Source organism: Adiantum capillus-veneris, chromosome 8 (assembly GCF_014529385.1).
Source record: "Adiantum capillus-veneris isolate H3 chromosome 8, ASM1452938v2, whole genome shotgun sequence".
NCBI classification, from domain to species: domain Eukaryota; kingdom Viridiplantae; phylum Streptophyta; class Polypodiopsida; order Polypodiales; family Pteridaceae; genus Adiantum; species Adiantum capillus-veneris.
The window spans coordinates 32511336-32529678 of NC_140938.1; the positions used below are offsets into that span (position 1 = coordinate 32511336).

The window sequence follows — 18343 nt, forward strand, 5'->3', positions numbered from 1 at the left end:
AGACCATTAAATGTTACACATAATCTTTGGAGAACTAACAATTTTCTTCTTGAGATCATTGTCACAATTTTCAGCTATAAAGTTAAAGCTACTTTTATCATGTTTCACCTCCTGTAGTTCAGAACCTGAGTTCATTATCAAAGAAACAGACTAACAGGGGCCTTCTTGTGTCAGAAGTATGCCTCTAAGCAATCAACACCTTCCCTATTACTCTGAGTTTCTATTAACCTGTTGTTGACGATTTTCTACAGATGGAGCAGACGGCCATCAGGGCCTTTAATACTTTCTCAGAGGATTCGATTTAGGGTTAATCCCATCGGTGGGATTCTCACCGAGGACTTTCCCACCAAGCAAAGAGATGCTTATGACGTGGGAAAACAAAATGTGAATCCACTATATACCTGCCCCCTCTCTCTCTCTCTCTCTCTCTCTCTCTCTCTCTCTCTCACACACACACACACACACACACACACACATTTATGACTAACATGGTGTCACAAGAGATGCTTCCACAAAAAAACCTTAATGCATTAGGCTCAAGTCACTCTCAGTTCTCTTCAAAATCAATCCTTTGCATAAGGAATGTGCAAAGTTGGCTGTTTCACCACAATGTTCAGTAGAGACAGACGATGACTCAACTAACATGCTCCAAAACCATTTCTGCAAAACAGAATCAACGGCTGCTCCACAACTACCATGTCCATCAGCTGTGACATAATCAGACGTAACACAAAATTTGCCGACAAGGTTGCCTTTCACTGAAGTTGGCGGAGCAATTATCTTCATATAGAGTTTCATTAATCTATCATAGAGGGAGCCCTTTCACTAGTCTTTACGCTTTCTAGGAGCAGCCAAAAAAGACTCAATCTCCACTGATTTTGCCAACTTTACTTGTTTCAATCCCTCAACCTTTCCCTGCAACATAGCCATATGCCCTCTCAGCCTAGTATCAAATAGCATTTTCTATCAATGTGCTAGCAAATTTTTTAGTACACCATATACATCTTCCTCTTAAAAATTCTCACCTTCAACTTCCGGGCGATATCCTTGGCCTTGATTCCTTCGGCAGCCATCTCTGAAGGGCCCCCATTAGAGAGTGCATCTTTTTTCCTCTTCTTTGACTCCTGCGAAACACAGAAATAGCAGGTACACTGGTCAAATTGTGAGCAGTTGTCGATGCTGAAGGAGTCTCACATAATCAACTCACAGCAATATTGATTGCCAGCTCAACCATACAAGAATACACGAGACGCACAAAGCATCTGGTCTAGTATGATTTTTTGTTCACTATTTAATCGATACATTACCTTGGGAGGAACGAAAGCAGCCTCTCGCTTTCTCTTGTTCTCCAAAGCCTTGTCGCCTTGTTTCTCTTGCTTCTCCTGCCACTTTTTAGCAGCTTTTCTTTCTGCACTGAGAAAGTACTCTCCACTTTCAAGTTGCAAGTCAATCTGCATCAGGACAGAACTTTATGTAAGTACATTCATCAACTAAGACAACACAGTGCATTGCGCTCTCACCCTTATGTTTCTGGAAAAAATAGATAATTTACTATGATGAAGTTGGCACTCCAAGAAAGGGAATTGCACCTTGCTAGGTTGCTGTGGGGGTGGAAAAGGAGTGTAAGGCTTCTTCTCTTTTTGCTGAGCCTTCTTTTGCTTCACATTTTTCCTGTATTTCGACACATGAGGCTTTAAACTATGAACCTTACCAAAATTAGATAAAGATGAGAACTAAGTGACACAATGAGAAAAAAGCATGCACAGTTGGTTGCAGCAGGCAGTTTCTTACTTCTTGAACTTAGGAAGAAAGCGGTCCCAATTTTGATCGGCTAATTCAGGGTCCTTTGCAAGCTCTCGCTTGATCATAAGGGCCTGACCAAACAGAAAACTTGTAACAAGACATTTCGTGTGGGTGGCTTTTCGATTATGCAAGAACACTTACTTTTATGTGGTAAATAGGATGCACATTGCGTATACAGTCCTCCACAATACGTCGAACTGCTTTAAGGCCCTTAAAAGACCCCATTGCAGCCACAGTATTCCCCTAAAAAATTCAGAAAAAATAAGGAAGATATATAAGTGTGAATAGCTCATCAGTTTCTTTTTCCTTTTGGTGCTTGCATTAGAAGATAAACATAATGAAAGAGGTCTTGTGCCTTGACAAGTTTAATCTACACTCAACTATATCAAGAATAACAGAACTGTGACTGAAACAAAAAGACTCGCATTAAATGTACATTTGTAATCTGAATTCCACACATCCTCTGAAAGGGTGCGTAAGCACCATATGGTAAGATTCTTAGTATCTCCTGTGTGAGGATTTTAAAGCTCAAAACAAGCTAAGCCATTCAAATTCCTAAAGAGTGTCTCATGGTCTTGGGTAAGTACACTAGTTGAGTAATCCTACATTGATTGAAACAAAACCCCTCACCCCCATCATCATCTTGTCAACGCAAACGCTCTTTTCATTATAGCCTGTTCATAACCATAGAGTCTACAAAGTACTACTCAAGCTAAGCTTTGTCAAACACCCTACATGCTGACAACACACACACACGCGCGCACGCCCACACAGTCCCAATACGCCCATTACCTATCCTGCACAAGGTCTTTGACACGTACATCATCATCCTTCAGTGGAACACATTGTACTTTCATACTGGAAAGTCTTTTTTGCTTGCTTAGGGCTGATCAGTGATACTTGAAGGAACCCTTCATGATGGAAAGAGAAAACTATGATTGCATAACTTCAAATATTGTGTAAAATGAGCCTCGTACATATAGGCATAGAGGGGGGGCGATATGATGAAAATACATTATGTTAGGTGAACTCTTCACACGACTTCACATGGGTACACAGCGCTACACACATGACACTGTCAAAGTCGAAGATGCGGAAGCGTAGAGGCCGCGGGGGGGGGGAGAGAGAGAGAGAGAGAGAGAGAGAGAGAGAGTCTCCTGAACCAACCAACCTTGGCAATGAATAACTGATTCTAATACAATGGGGCTGAGGGTTGCTTTTATAGCAACCTCTGTAAATTGCCCTACCCAGTGACAAATATGTAAAACAATACCTAAAAGACAAACTAAATAATGGGATCACATTGGGCAATTCACTTGAGATGCCAAAACTCTAACACCCTCCTGCAGCTCATAGTGGACATAAATAGCGAGACCAAGTCGACGAAGAAGCTACCATGGACACCCCAGCAACAACTCCTTGCTGGATACACGTCGGATTTGCTACCCTCAACTTTGTACCTTAGAAGAATGCCATCTTGAGCATCAATTGCCTTTTAGAAAAAGGAACTCTAGACCACACTACGTCCAAAAATCCCCATTTGTGGACTGTGAACACATCACGTCCAAAAATAATACTCCAAGTTAGTGAATTGTTGAACACATCCTGTCCATGATCCGACCAACAACAATGGATTGGTGCACTCATCCATAGTGTTTTAGATACATCTGATTGGTTCCCTGCCAGATGCATGTGCCTTGAACTCCGACCTACGGGTTCAAACACCGATAACTTGAACTCCAACACAAGGGTCTAAATTAATTATACGGAGCATTGCTTGCCCCTCTCTGCCACTCACAAGCCTCTCTCTGGCTAAAGCTGGTGGCGGCAACTGCCCTTTGACTATCTATTGTCGTGGCCACTGTGGTCGCCACCACATGTGCCATGCCGATCTCCTTTGTCAAATCTTTATTACTGTAATCTCTGTCCAACTTGCCTTTGTCTTTGTCTATCTGTGAGTTCTTGCTTTTGCCTTTGGCTTCAAACTCCCAAGCCAAACAAAGCGTCATGACACATTTATAACATTGGGTGTCGGACCTCGTGGGTACCGAGGCAACTAACTGAGTACTGGTACTGCCATCCTTGTCCAGCTTGCCTTTGCCTCTATCCTCTAGCAAACTCGTCCATTTTCTTTTGGCTTCAAAATCTCGAGCCAAAATATTTACCAGTTTCCTTGAGAACTATGTCAATGCATAGGCCACTAACTGGATGGTTGATTTGCTGCCTCTATCCTCTAGCAAACTCGTCCATTTTCTTTTGGCTTCAAAATCTCGAGCCAAAATATTTACCGGTTTCCTTGAGAACTGTGTCAATGCATAGGCCACTAACTGGATGGTTGATTTGCTATCCATAGCCGATAGTTGGTTTTGGTCATGGTCGCGAGCGCTCGAGCAAGGGGGGGCCATGTTGAAGTTACGAGACCTGAATACTTTTGCTCCTCCTCGCACTCCAAAGGGGCCGCAAAATTCCACAAAGTCCGTTTCATGCCCCTCTCTAGAGCTCCAAACTCCTAGCCTCCAAGTCGCTTCTCACTTCGTTAAGCAACACAATCAAAAAACACCTTTGATGCCCCTCACTTGACTCCTTCTCCCAAGCCAAGGCTGTCTACGGCGTTTTAAAACGCAGGCAACAACAAGCCTTTAAGAGGGTGTTGGACGCCGGGGGCGTTTCAAAACGCAAGAAGAGATTGGACGCCGTCGAACACATCGTTTTAAAACGCTGTCGTGAGTGGAGGGCTGCGGTGCCGACACAAAGGGACAAGCGCTTGCGGGTTGCAGCGTCTCAAGACACTGTCGTGGATAGCAAGTGCTGACTAACAGTGGCGCCGACTTTGTGAAGCTCCGATAGGCTGCGTTTTAGCACGCCGTCAACAGAGGGGGGAAGATTGGACGCCGGCAAAAAGAAAGTAGAGCGTTTTTCTCTTCACCTGTCTTCTCCACACATACGCCCCCTTGCTCACCCAAGGTCGAGGAGCACACAGCTCTGATACAATGTCAAAGTCGACAATGCGGAAGCGTAGAGACCAACGCGAGAGAGAGAGAGAGAGAGAGAGAGAGAGAGAGAAGTAAAATAAAAAACCTAAAAGCCACTAAATAATGGGATCACATTGGGCAAATCATTGAGATGCCAAAACTCTAACAGACGCTTCCCATGTTTCATGCCAAATAGACAACCTATGTGACTAGGGGGCATGCACACAAGGGGCCCCAACAACCACCCTCTTGGGTCAAAGCTTATGACAGATGATTGACAATTTAGGACTCTTTCTCTATTTTTGTTTTCTAAGCTCATAACATTGATGTCTCCTTCTCTTGGATTCTCAGATGATTTCTTGCTACTTTCCAATTCATCCGCACTGTTTTGTTTGTGCTTTTTGGCTTGTGCTCTCGTGACGACTTTGATTGGAACAATCGGTTTACTATCAAAGGAACTAACAGGTAAGACATTGACTATGTTTACTACCATTTTTCCTTAGTTCGTTGGGTTTCCAAGACAATCCTTTGGATAATGACTCCCTTTTTGCCACATTGCATGCAATAAGCCACAATTGGTTTGGCATTTTTATCACGTTCAAAGCAAAAAAAAAATACAGTGATCATCCGATCCACAATTATGACACTCGAGGTGTCGGTAGCTAGCTTGTTTGTCGATAGTGAGAAATGATGTTTGAGAATGCTTGCACGTACTCATGCCCCGGACCCTTGTGGTTATTTGCAAGGGGGGTATTGAATGCTTGAAAAATATTCTTGTTGTTACTCCCGGCCCGGATCTGGATGGTTATGCGGAAGGAGTATTAAGAATTATGAGCAGTGGTTACTCTCAGCACCTCAAACAATGCAGGTTGCGGTCTAGGAGGCGTTTGGTTGTAAGAGGCCTCTATATCTCCGAACCCGGACCTTTTTAGGTTATGCGGGAGGAGTGATGAGGGAGTCGTTGAATATCTCCCGGCCTGAACCTTGTTAGGTTATGCAGGAGGAGTGTTCATCGGCGACTTAATGTTTCTATGTCTTGTAACATGCATATGTGAGCATTTGTGTTGCATTGTGATGTGCCAACCACTGAATATTCCTTTTTGGATGAGATACTTCTGGGAAATCAACGACCCAGGATATCAAGAGTTCCGATATGGAATAAGACTCATTATTGGATGAGATTCTTCTAGGAAGCCAACGACCCAGGAAATCAAGAGCTCCGATTTGGATTGAGAAATTGATTGTCCCTTGGAATGACCCTCGGAAATTTTTGAGCTAACTTGAGTTGTTTTACAGATATGCTGTAATCGCAAACAATTACTTTCTTTCAAGAAGGGGGGATGTCACAAATTGCTGATGTGTCAAGCCACTGAAGAACAGAGCCGACTTGCAGATCATGACCGAGGAGCCTAAACCCTAAGTGAGGAAGCAGAAATAGCAGAAGAAGTTTTACCAACTTGCAAAGTCTTATCGAGTGGCCTATTTTTAAAGAACAATTCCCACCAACTTATGGGACCCCATCTGATGGGGCTCAAGTGACATAATGTCACAAACTGGTGACATGGCAACCCTCCCAACTTATGGCCGAGTTACGAGGGGACCCCGGGGACACAAGAAGACAAAATAATGCGTTGAATTATGATGACGTGGCTACCGTACGATTTCGGGAATTGCGCTGACTGTACAGACTGCCGCAAAAAGCAATGGCAATTCCGCGAATTACAATGGCTGTTTTTAGCATTAAAGCTTTTGGACATTGCTGCTTTTGAGTTTGAGAAGCTTTTGGGGGCTTTGCTTTTAGCAACCCTATGTAACATTTATAAGTGGCCTTTGGGGCTCACTTCTAAGAGCATCTGGACGCAGAGTCTGAGAGAGACCCGCGGGCCCTCTTTGTACTTTGAACACAGATTATTATAAAAAGAAATGCCGAAAGGGACGCCAATCTTTGGGGCCAACACCTCTAGGCACGGAACTACGCCGGGCCGTGTCGTCTTTGTGAACTATTTTGAAGTGAATCTCTGTTGTGTCACGGTAGAATCTTGACTTGGGGTGTCCAAGTTTGTTACAGTGGTATCAAAGCACGGCCGATTTCTTTTCTACCGGGAAATCTGATCCTTTTCTCGCGACACTTATGGATTCCAACAAGAATCAATCGACTTCTTCTGCATTTGCTAATGCGAGAGGAGATCACGAAGAAGATTTACATGATCAAACAGAGGAAGAGTACGGGCCACCTCGGCCTACTCAATACGAACTTGAAGAGATGGAATGTCGACAGCAGGTTGACTAGTGCACAAAGCAGATGATTAAAATTGCGAAGGATCTGAAATTTGCAAAATTTTTGTCTCAACAATCCATCGCAAAAGTGCACACTCAGTGGTGGCAGAAAGCCACAAAACCACCCATCAACCGGCAATCAAGAAACCTGTCACAAATGCGGGCACCACGTGCCAATAGAAAAGAACAGACTGAACATACTTTTAGCACTTCAATAACAACTGTACTGAAAGAGAGAGACGACACGCGACACGGAGTGGCGGAATTCCACCCCAGAGAGTATTGGCCCCAAACCTTGGCGCCCCTTTCGGTATTTCTTTATATTGCATCATCAAAGTACAAGCCGGTACTCCAAACTCTGCACCTTCTCCAGGAAGCATGCCAGAGAATGAGCCCTAGCCTCATATTTAAAGGCCCTTGGCCTGAAAAGCAGTTGTAGTAAAAAGCCTTTAAACTCAAAAGCTTCTAGTTCAAAAGCAAAGCCAAAAAGCTGCCAACGCAATTTACGAAAATCCGTACAGCCTACCACGTCATCAGCCAGCGCAAAACGCGGAAATCCGTACAGCCTGCCACGTCATCATGTCAACGCAATTTTCGGAATTTGTCTGCTGCCTTAGGGTTAGGGTTTCTGGCAGAAATTAGGGTTTGCAGGTTTTAGGGTTAGGGTTTCAGCAATTAGGGTTTTCAGAATTAGGGTTTCTGGCAGAAATTAGGGTTAGGGTTTTTTGCACTCGGGCAACCACGTCCTCGCTCTGTGACACTTCTTCTGCTACTTGTTCTTCTTAGGATTTAGGCCCCTCGGCTGGCATCTGTAAGTTGGCTCCATTCTTTAGGCTTCGACACGTCAGAAGTTTGTTACAAAACCTCCTTCTCCGAGGATGTTTACAGAGCAAGAATTACAAGAGGTGGTTCAGACACAGATCAGCCAGCTTTTGGACGCAAACAACAAATCCAAAAAGCAAGAGAAAAAGCACAAGAAAGGGACTAACTTCCCGGGTTATTTGGGTCGTCGATCTTCTTTTGCATCGGCAAGAAAGCAAAAGAAGCGTGCACAATTTCAAGGACTACCCAGTTCCTCCTCTTCTTTTTCTTCTTCTGACAATTTTTCTAGCTCTTCTGACTCGAGCGAGGAAGACAGAAAAGGCAAAAAGCGAAGCAAAAAGCGAAGCTTCGGAAAGGGCAAAACAAAGGCAAAGAAGCTCAGATTTCGCCGACTTTCTGACAGTTCTACAGAGGAGTCATCCTCCACAGTTCGGACTCCGAGGATCACATGTTTTATACAAAGAAGAAGCATTTTTACAGAGCCAACCAATATGACTTTCTTGAAGACAAACGCAAGAAAGTGAAAGAATTCAAAGAAAGTGGACAGTCAATCAAATTTGAATCCTTTTCTGGGTTTCGAGATGCTCGGAGGGCTTTCGCCTTCATTCAGCAGTTTGACATAGCTTTCTCTAGAGGGCATTACTCAGAGCACTCCAAGATTAGAAGGGCTACATCTTTCTTCAAGGAAAATGCTCAAACATGGTGGTCCACTCTTCTTCTGAGGAAGGAAGCTCCAGTTAAATGGTTAAAATTCAAAAGGCTCTTTATTTCTTCTTGGTTGACTCGGGAGTACGAACGAGATATACGAACCGCTTAGAATCATCTTCGAATGACCAAGGGAGATTCTTTGCACGCTTATTGCGAGAGATTTTGGAACTCTTTTCTACCAACCTCTTCATGTAAAAAGGTCTCGTTTAAGGAACAGATTGAGCGGTTTTGCTGTTGCGGACTCCCTATAGAGATCCGAGACTACTGCCTGGAACAAAAGTCTAATTCTATTCAAGAATTGATGGGTCATGCGAAACAAGGTTTTGCGATACATTCGGGAAATTTGACTTACCCCACTAATGAGATCTTCACTCAGAGAACCCAGCAGACTTCTAACAATGAAAGTAGAAAGAGAAAGGAAAGAGTTCCCAAGAAAAGAAAGACAAGGATACACGACCCCGGCTCACTCTTCGAGAGAGAGCCAATTACATCAAAGAAGGGAAGTGTTTTGGATGCGGGGAACATGGGCACGTCTTCGCAAAGTGCCCCAAAAAGGCACAGCAAGAACAGAATGAAGACAAGCCAAAGAGTTCGAGAGCAGCTGAGGAACGTGGCAGAAAAGGCAAGATGAAAGCAGGACTTGTTCCAAATTGCATGGGTATTGACCCAAGCACGAGTGATGAAAGTACAGAACTTTGTCGAGCTTGGGGTAAAGTGAAAGATCAAGAGGCCCTGATTTTCTTTGATGGAGGAGCCAAGGCCAACTTCATTTCACCTGAATTGTCGACATGGCTCGAGATTACACCCGATCGGATGGGACCACCAGCAGAGGCAGTTCTAGCGGCACCCGGACGGAACATAGCCATTACACCTGTCATTGGCAAACTTCAGTTGGCATTGTCAGGGGTATTTGGGGCACGAGGACTTTTACATAATGCCCTTTGAAGGTTGTGACGTCCTCCTTGGAGTCCCTTGGTACCATAAGAACAACATCGTGGTCAATTATCAAGCGAAGAAAGAGACTTTGACAAATGAAAAGGGCCGAAAAATTGTACTTGATGTAAAATTGAAGGGCGAGTCTGTCCATATTGTATCGGCTTCGACCATTTCCAAATTAATGAAATCCAATCTGTTTGTTTACTTGATCTACTTGAAAGAGTTAAATGATGAACACAAAACAAATTTGTCTGAACTTGATAAAAAAAGCCAAGATTTTCTCCACACTCATGCCGATTGTTTTTCTGAGGGCCAATCAAGCAAGTTGCCACCATCTCGTCCCGAGGATCACACTATCGATCTGATACCTAGAAGCACACCACCGAACCGGCCACCTTACAGTGTTAGCCGAGCCCAGAATGAAGACATTATGAACCAAGTGAAAGACCTTTTGGAAAAGGGACTTATCCTTTCACCCTACTAATCTCCAGTGTTGTTGGTATTAAAGAAAGACGGATCTTGGAGAATGTGCATTGATTACAGATCTCTCAATAAAATCACCATCAAGACCAGATTCCGATTCCACGGATCGATGGTATTCTTGATTGACTACAGGGATCCTCTTGTTTCAGCAAGATTGATTTGAAAAGCGGATATCATCATATCAGAATCGCGCCGAGAGATGTCTACAAGACAGCTTTTCGGGTTTATATGAATTTTTGGTGATGCCTTTTGGCCTTATCAATGCTCCAGTGACTTTCAACCGAACGATGGATAGGATTTTCAGAGAGTACAGATCTTTTGTCGGTGTTGCTAAATGGGCTTTATCTGACCAAAAAAAAAAAATTCTAAATGAATTATTGGATTTATAAGTGAGAGGGTTTTCTCGCTTGGAACACCAAGGAAAAATAATTCTAAATGAATTATTGGAATTTTAAGTAAGAGGGTTTTTCTCACTGGAGACATCCGAGTACAGAATATTCCTAGTGCGTCATTCAGAGTAATGACGGGAGCACTATGAAAGGGAATATCTATAAGGCCACCAGGAACGAGTACTTCTGATGCGTCACATCGGATGGGTGACAAGGAGCATCGGAAAGAAGTATCCGACCATCCGTGAACGGACATCTCTGATGTGTCATAGGATGGGTGACATAGAGCATCGTGAAGGAGATTGTACCGTAAGTTCAGTAGGAAAGGACTAGGTGATGGGTATTCCTGATGCGTCACAAGGTGGGTGACGGGTGCATCGGAAAGGGAATATCCATAGTCGGGAGGAAATTCCGAACTGTGTTAGAATTGTGCACAAGGAAAAGCAAGCACTTGAATGAAGATGGGTTCAGAGGAAACTTTGAGGAAAAACAGATGCTTTCTGAGAAAGTGGGATTGCTTTTCGGGAAAGCAGATGCTTTCCCGCGAGGAAGTCTATGTCTGCATTGCAACTGTGCATGTGATTGCATCCTTGCATGTGATTGCATCCACGGACGCCTGGGAAGTGCTGTGAAAGCATTGTTTTTAACTTATAAGGTTTTATTGAGTTTTTGGGCAGGTTCAGACTATTTTTAAAATACGCCGGCCGCCCACTTAATAAGTGAACAGCCATCTGATAAATAAGGCAACGGATCAGCCAGCGTTTTCTCTCTCTTTTTTTCTGGCAGAACGGAAAAAAAAAAAAAACGGCCGCGATCTCTACGCGAGCAGCTATTCGTGCCCGTGGCTAGGAGCTATAAAAGCATCACATGCCCTCACTTAGAGGGGAGGACCAATCTTTGCAAGAAGGAGATGCTGCTGCAGATTTCAGCCGTAAAGAAGACGTTGCCGGTGATGCCCATGGCTGCCCCAAGTGTACCAGATGTCTCCAAGACCCATTGCGCGAATTCCCTCGCGAAGAAGTGCCTACGAAGCGTGTTTCCATCGCGACAAGTTGCTGTTTTTCTCTGTTTTCACCCCATAAACGTCGTAGATGGGGCTAATTTACGAGAAGGAACCCGAGAACACACCTCTTTTGTGTGTAGGATTGGAAGAGAGGATTTTCTATGGAGAGATCTCTTCCGAGGAATTGCTTTTCGAGAATCGAGTTGCGTTTCGAGCGTCGAGACTTTGAAGGTAACGATTTTCATGTTCTGATCTTTGAGTATTTGATTGCAGGTGTACTTCCTCTTCGTGAGGGAGTAGGAGTAGAGGAAGGCATGAGCCTCTGCAGGAGAAAAGCGCTCTGTGGAACTAGAGCCAGATCAGCCCAAGGGTTTCGTACCCGAGTTTGGGAAGTAGATCCACGGATCGGAGAGAGGTAGTCTCTCAAGTTGTGATCCGGAAGTTGGGATTCCCAAGTAAGGACTTCGTGTCAGGAAAAGCAGAGTTGTTCTGCGGGAAGAGGACTCTGGAAAGAGAGTTGGAAAAGAGTTGCAGGGATGCCATGCCCTGAGTCTGGAAGGTGAGATCCAGAGGCGAGAACCTTGATTCTCGAGGAATTGGAATAAAGAACGCAAGTTCCTTGGAATAGGGTTTTGCCCTAGGGATCGGAAGCTGCGGCTTCCAGGAACCATCAAGTCTTATTCTAGAACGAGCGTGGTAATACGTTCGGTTCAAGTGCTTGTATAGACTTCTCCTCAGTAATAAAGATACTATTACGGGGGGGGGGGGGGGGACCAGCCCATCTTCTGGTCCCCAGTACTGTGTCGATCTTCTCACTCTCTATCTCTCTCTCTATTTATTTCTCTCTATATCTTTTGGCTTCAGTAATAAGTGATAAATCCTATTTATCCGAATGTATTTTATATTGTTATGTGCTCCCGTTTGTGACAGTCGGCACTTTCTTTGATGACATTATAGTTTTCTCCAAGGATGAGACAAAACATAGACACCATCTGCTTCAGGTCTTTCAGGCATTGCGAGATCACAAGTTAGTTATCAATGCCAAGAACAGTGAATTTTTCTTGCCGGAGATACACTTTTTGGGACACATCGCCTCAGAAGCAGGAGTACAGATGGACCCAGCCAAGATTGACACTATACGTGATTGGCCCGATTTGAAGAATGTTCATGAAGTTAGAAGCTTCTTGGGCTTATGTTCTTACTACCGGCCGTTCGTTAGAAAGTTTGCACAGGTAGCTTCCCCTTTGCACACTCTGACACAGAAAGGAGTCCCTTTCTCGTGGGGACCCACAGAGGTGACTACTTTTCAGACATTGAGACTACGAGACTAGTCCTGACTTTGTTGGGTTTGCAAAAGTCATTTGAAGTATATTGTGATGCTTGTGGTCGTAGTCTGGGTGTCACAAGACGGGCACCACATGCCAATAGAAAAGAACAGACTGAACAGACTTTTGGGCACTTTAATAATAATTGAATTGAAAGAGAGAGAGAGAGAGAGAGAGACAACACGCGACATGGAGTCGCGGAATTCCACCCCAGAGAGTATTGGCCCCAAACCTTGGCGACGCTTTCGGTATTTCTTTATATTGCATCAACATAGTACAAGCAGGTACTCCAGACTCTGCACCTTCGCCAGGAAGCATGCCAAAGAATGAGCCCTAGCCTCATATTTAAAGGCCCTTGGCCTGAAAAGCAATTACAGTAAAAAGCCTTTAAAACTCAAAAGCTTTTGGTCCAAAAGCAAAGCCAAAAAGCTGCCAACATAAATCACGGAAATCCGTACAGCTTGCCACGTCATCAACCAGTGCAATTTTCGAAAATCTCCCTACTGCCCTTAGGGTTAGGGTTAGGGTTTCTACAGTTTTAGGGTTAGGATTTTCAAAATTAGGGTTTGCAAGTTTTAGGGTTACGGTTTCCAAAATTAGGGTTTGCAGGTTTTAGGATTAGGGTTTCCGGTCACGTTTGTGACTTAACTACATTACAATACTTACTCATTGATGCAGATACGCGAAGTGCCATGCCAAGGAGGACCCCTGCGCTTGGATGGTCACACCCCTTCGCCCAAGAGACGTGCCTCTTCGCCAAAAGCCACACTCCTTCGACGACTAGTCACACCCCTTCGCTCTACGATTGCGACTCTTCGCCCAATGGTTGCAGCTCTTCGCCGAAAGGATGTGTCTTTACTCTAAAGTCATGTCTCTTCACCAAGAGACGTGTCTTTTCATTTTGTCTCTTCGTCTCCTATATAAGGAGCCCTTGTATCACACATTCAATCATTCAAACACAGAGTCTTCTAAGTCTTGTCTCGAGTACAATTCAAGTTTCTTAAGTCTTAATCATGAGTTTAAGTACTTAATTAAGGATTAGTACCTAGAATCCATACAGTGGTATTAGAGCAATTTTTTTCCTGGGACCCAAAGGTTGTGAGCCTCACACTTGCCGCTACCCTCTCCTGGAGTTGCATGGAAGCAGAAGAAAGATGGAATTCAACTTCTTCGCCGATGGTCTGAGGTAACTGATTAATTCTACGCATATAAAAGCAGCATAAACAGAACGGGACAGCAGTGTGTGCGAGTGTGTGGCGTACCCAGAGTTTGTGTGTGGCGTACCCGGTGACTTTCGGGACAACTTCTATTGGAGCCTCTTCGAGCGCCCTTTCCTTGGGTAGTACCCCTTCAAACCCATGGTCGCACCCCTTCATGCGAAAGGGTACCACGCCGGCAGGCTGCCACCTCTTCCCAATGCTCGCACTCCTTGGAAGTGCCCCTTCAGTTGAAGAGTTTGCACCCCTTCCCAAGGATCGCTACCCAGCAGCACCCCTTCACCTTGGCGGTACCCCTTGGCGCCATGAGACTCGCAAATGGGCTGAGTTTTCTGCAAACGCTGGGCTGCCCATGTTGAAACGCTCGCTGAATTCAAACGCTGGCTGCCCCTTCATGCGCTCGCTGTTTTTGACGATCTCTGGCTTTCTTACGTAAAGACTAAAACACCAGCAGCGTATACATTTTTTTACGCTAAGCACAAGGCCCTTAATTTTATAAGTGGCCACCCAACCCCATATTGTTTAAAAACCATGTGAATGCCCCTTTTCACTTGAACCCTTCAATTAAACTTACTTAAAAAAAGTGAAGAACCCAGCATGATAGTTAGCGAGAGTTTCCACATTTGCCACCTTGGCCCCCAGTGGTTCCTCCTCTCACACTCTTCCTCTCGTCCGTGCGCCATCGGCACCGTATCCATGGCAAACGTTGAATTCAAAGTGGACATCCCCTAAGTTTCATACAAAGAGGAGATTCCGAACAGCGTTCTCGCGGAAATTCCTACTACACCGAAGTCATAATTATTTTGGATACTCCAAAACCGGAAGTTATTGAGATTCTCGATTTTTCATAGCCAGACGTGATAATTATTTCTGATTCCTCGACTCCATAGCGCGAACTTTTTCCTCCCGAAGAACCTGTTCCCGACCCACAACTTGCACCTGTTCAAGTTCCTTTTAAGGCGTAACCATGCCGAATTCTCAGGATGGAGGTGGTCAATCTGACGATGCCCTTACTCTTATTAAGGAGTAGATGGCCACAATTTCCATAAGCCTCGCATCAATTCACACTCGCTTGGATGAGATGCACACAAAAAACACTTCTCGAAGTCGACCTGTTGTTTCTCGAACTACTAATGCAGCATCTTCAACACCTTCTTCCGAAGCTTCAGTGGACGAACCAGACCCAACTGAAGAGGTAGACAATCGCGAACTTCAATTACTTTATAAAATTTTTAATGCTGCACAGAAGAAGAAGCTTGATGTTAAATTGTTGGAACCATACATTGGACGCCGCGACAAGCGCGTGCTGGACCAATGGCTATTCAAAATGGAGGTTTACTTATCGAACACAAACTTGGTCGAGAGTAAAAAAGTTGCACTTGCTAGTTCTCTGCTCAAGGACACAGCATTTCTTTGGTGGCAACAACGGGTTGTTGATGGTAAACACACAGCTTCTTGGGATAAATTCCGGCGTACTATTCCCAAGGCGTTCAGACCTGTCAATGCGGATTTTCATGCCCGGTCCTCTCTTCGCCGCCTGAGCCAGACAGGTTCCTTGGCCGTGTACATCACAGAGTTCCAAAGGCTAACTCTGGAGATAGAGACCCTTAGTCCCTCAGATAAACTTCACAGCTTTATCGACGGACTTGAACCCAACCTGAAGGACGATGTGCACAAATACAACCGTACCACCTTGGATGCTGTAATTGCCTATGTGGAGCGTCTTGGCGATAATCGACGCCCTTCACCGAATTTTCTCCCTGGTGACAGATCTTCAAATAGCGCTCGCTTTTCACAGCGCGATCGCAGAGACAGCTATAGCCAAAGTAAGCAACATCTGTCCCAGTTCAGACAGCAAGCAACGCAACCTTATTCAGCTTCAAGATTCTACTCTCAAGATCAACAATCTGAAAACAGATCTTCTTCACATGTTCCTCCACTTGATCGTGGTAAAGGACGTGATTTTTCTCAAGATCGGCATTCCAATACTCGGCAAGGCTCTTCGTCAAATGGATCTTCGACTTCAAAGAAGGAAGGATTATGTACAATTTGCAGTGGTGACCATAGATGGTATCAATGTCCAAAGAAACCAAATCCATCTAATTCGAAAAGAAATTCCAACGCGGTAACATCATCGAATGTTGAACAACCAGATTCTGCTAATAATAAAGGAAAATCTGTGGTCAATACGATTCGAGTCTCAAAGGATACGACTATTCTTATGAAGCATGCTCAATGCAATTCTTCAATTTTGGGGCCTCTCTCAAAGCAAGTTTTGAGCCTTCTTGAAGCTATTAATGGTCGCTCCATCAATATTTTGGTGGACAGCGGATGCTCAAATAATTTTGTCAGCATTCAGATAGTTCAACAGCTTGGTTTACCAACTCAAAAGACATCTCACTTATATGATGTGGAATTAGCAGATGGATCCATTTTGCCTTGTGATCAGACAGTTCGACAATTGCAGTTCGAGATTCAAACTTATGCAGAATAATTGGATTTCGAAGTCATGCCTTTATCTTATTACGACATGATTCTTGGTCAGAATTGGTTATTCCAATATGATCCAGCAATTAGCTTTCGAGGACATACTATCAATTTATTCAAAGATGGACGTGAATTGACTTTACACGGGCTTTCTCATGCGGAAAGAGTGATTCAAGCCTCACATGTACTAGTCAAGCGACATGATACAGTGGATTATGAAGAGAATATGATTTCTGATACAAATGCAAATATTATTGATGATTTTTTGAATTCATTAACTTCTCATGAATCAATTGATGAAGACAAAGATAAGAAGATAGTTGCAAATTCCGAGTCTGAAGACGACTATGCTTTCTTTGATTCTTTACTGGATGATGATATGCCAATTGCAAGTCATGAAGTGACAGTTCCAGAAGATGATTCTAAAGAATTTTGGGATTCATTCTTGGAAGATGATTACAGTCTCAAGTCAAAATACTCTCTAGTGATTACTAAAGTTGAAGTTACCCCATCTAAAGAGTACCTTGAGAAGATTTTCTCTTTCCCAAATATTTCGCAGTTACTCGAAGATTTTGAACCAGAAGTCTTACATCGTATGAAGAATTTTGAAGATCAACCTCTTGTTGCAGTCAACCTGATTATGCCAAATTCCTCTAAAAAGTCTTCGAATAATGCAATGACATGGGATTTAGCAGTCAAAGTAAAAAGGCTTCGCAAGAGGCAAAGGTTAAAGACAAAGGTTTCAGATAACTCAAAGATTGAAGATTTTCGAAGATTCAATGCTTTTCCAGAGTTCTATCAACATCAGAAATCATTTCTTTGACACGGGCTCTCATTTTAAATGGGAGGGAATGTCACGTTTGTGACTTAACTACATTACAATACTTACTCATTGATGCAGATACGCGAAGTGCCATGCCAAGGAGGACCCCTGCGCTTGGATGGTCACACCCCTTCACCCAAGAGACATGCCTCTTCGCCAAAAGCCACACTCCTTCGACGACTGGTCACACCCCTTCGCTCTACGGTTGCGACTCTTCGCCCAATGGTTACAACTCTTCGCCGAAAGGATGTGTCTTTACGTCTAAAGTCATGTGTCATGTGACACATCCAACCCTATGTGTCCGTGGACAAGCTACACCATAACAGGGTTTCCGTCTAGTCCAGTCAGTCTAGATTAGAAGTGATCTGGCACTTTATGTGAGTCTATTCGTAGACCGTGCATGCCCAGTCACTTAGTATAGATGCATATCCTCTGGTTGCACACAGCATGATCATAAGCATTCCCATCAGAATCAATCAAGGGAATTTTCCAATGATTTTAGCCTATTTTCCCTATTTTTGACATTTTTCACTTATTAATTTAAGTGACTTCCCAACAAAAGTAGGTAGGGCAATTTGGGTAAGAAAATATATAAGCAAACCAAAGCTAGCACTCTTTGGTAGATAAGCAACGACCACAACAGGCCCAGGCAGCAGCTACTCCCCTCTCTCAGCAGACATCTCCAAGCTTCCCTTGGCGATCCCCTTCAGCCTAGCGTTTTTGCTCATCGCCAACATCTCCTACCACCTTGGCGTTTTCAGCAAACCTCTCATCGCCAGCATCCCTTACACCTAGCGTTTTCAAGATCGCCATCAAAGCTGCAAATAAGCAGCGTTTTCAGCCTTCATTTGCAGCAGATATACCAGCGTTTTCAGCATTAAGGACAGCAGCAAATTCAGCCATAGACATATGCAAATACACACCATTTCAGCCTCCCAAAAACGCAGCCAGATCAGCATTCCCAGCAGCCCCAGATTTTCAGCAATAGCGTTTTGTGGACAGCAGTTAGAAGGTAGCAAATTTCAGCCCTTAGGTCATCGTCGTCGCCCCCGTCGTCGTCACCGACATAGTCCCAAGTTGCATCAGTTTCCACGCATC

The 18343-nt window shown here is 44.1% G+C and overlaps 1 protein-coding gene across 1 annotated transcript in view; it reads right to left on the minus strand.

Moving 5' to 3' along the window:
• Positions 1-504: 504 nt before the first annotated feature.
• The window catches only part of LOC147451924 (RNA-binding KH domain-containing protein), a 31091-nt gene continuing 13252 nt past the window's right edge, over positions 505-18343 (minus strand). Inside the window, exons 7-12 of the mRNA XM_086517803.1 lie at positions 1945-2046; positions 1792-1874; positions 1590-1671; positions 1308-1451; positions 1026-1124; positions 505-915 (exon numbers count right to left, since the gene is read on the minus strand). Of these exons, the coding sequence (XP_086373929.1) occupies positions 826-915; positions 1026-1124; positions 1308-1451; positions 1590-1671; positions 1792-1874; positions 1945-2046 (600 nt within the window). The 3' untranslated portion in view covers positions 505-825. The remainder of the gene's footprint in view (positions 916-1025; positions 1125-1307; positions 1452-1589; positions 1672-1791; positions 1875-1944; positions 2047-18343) is intronic.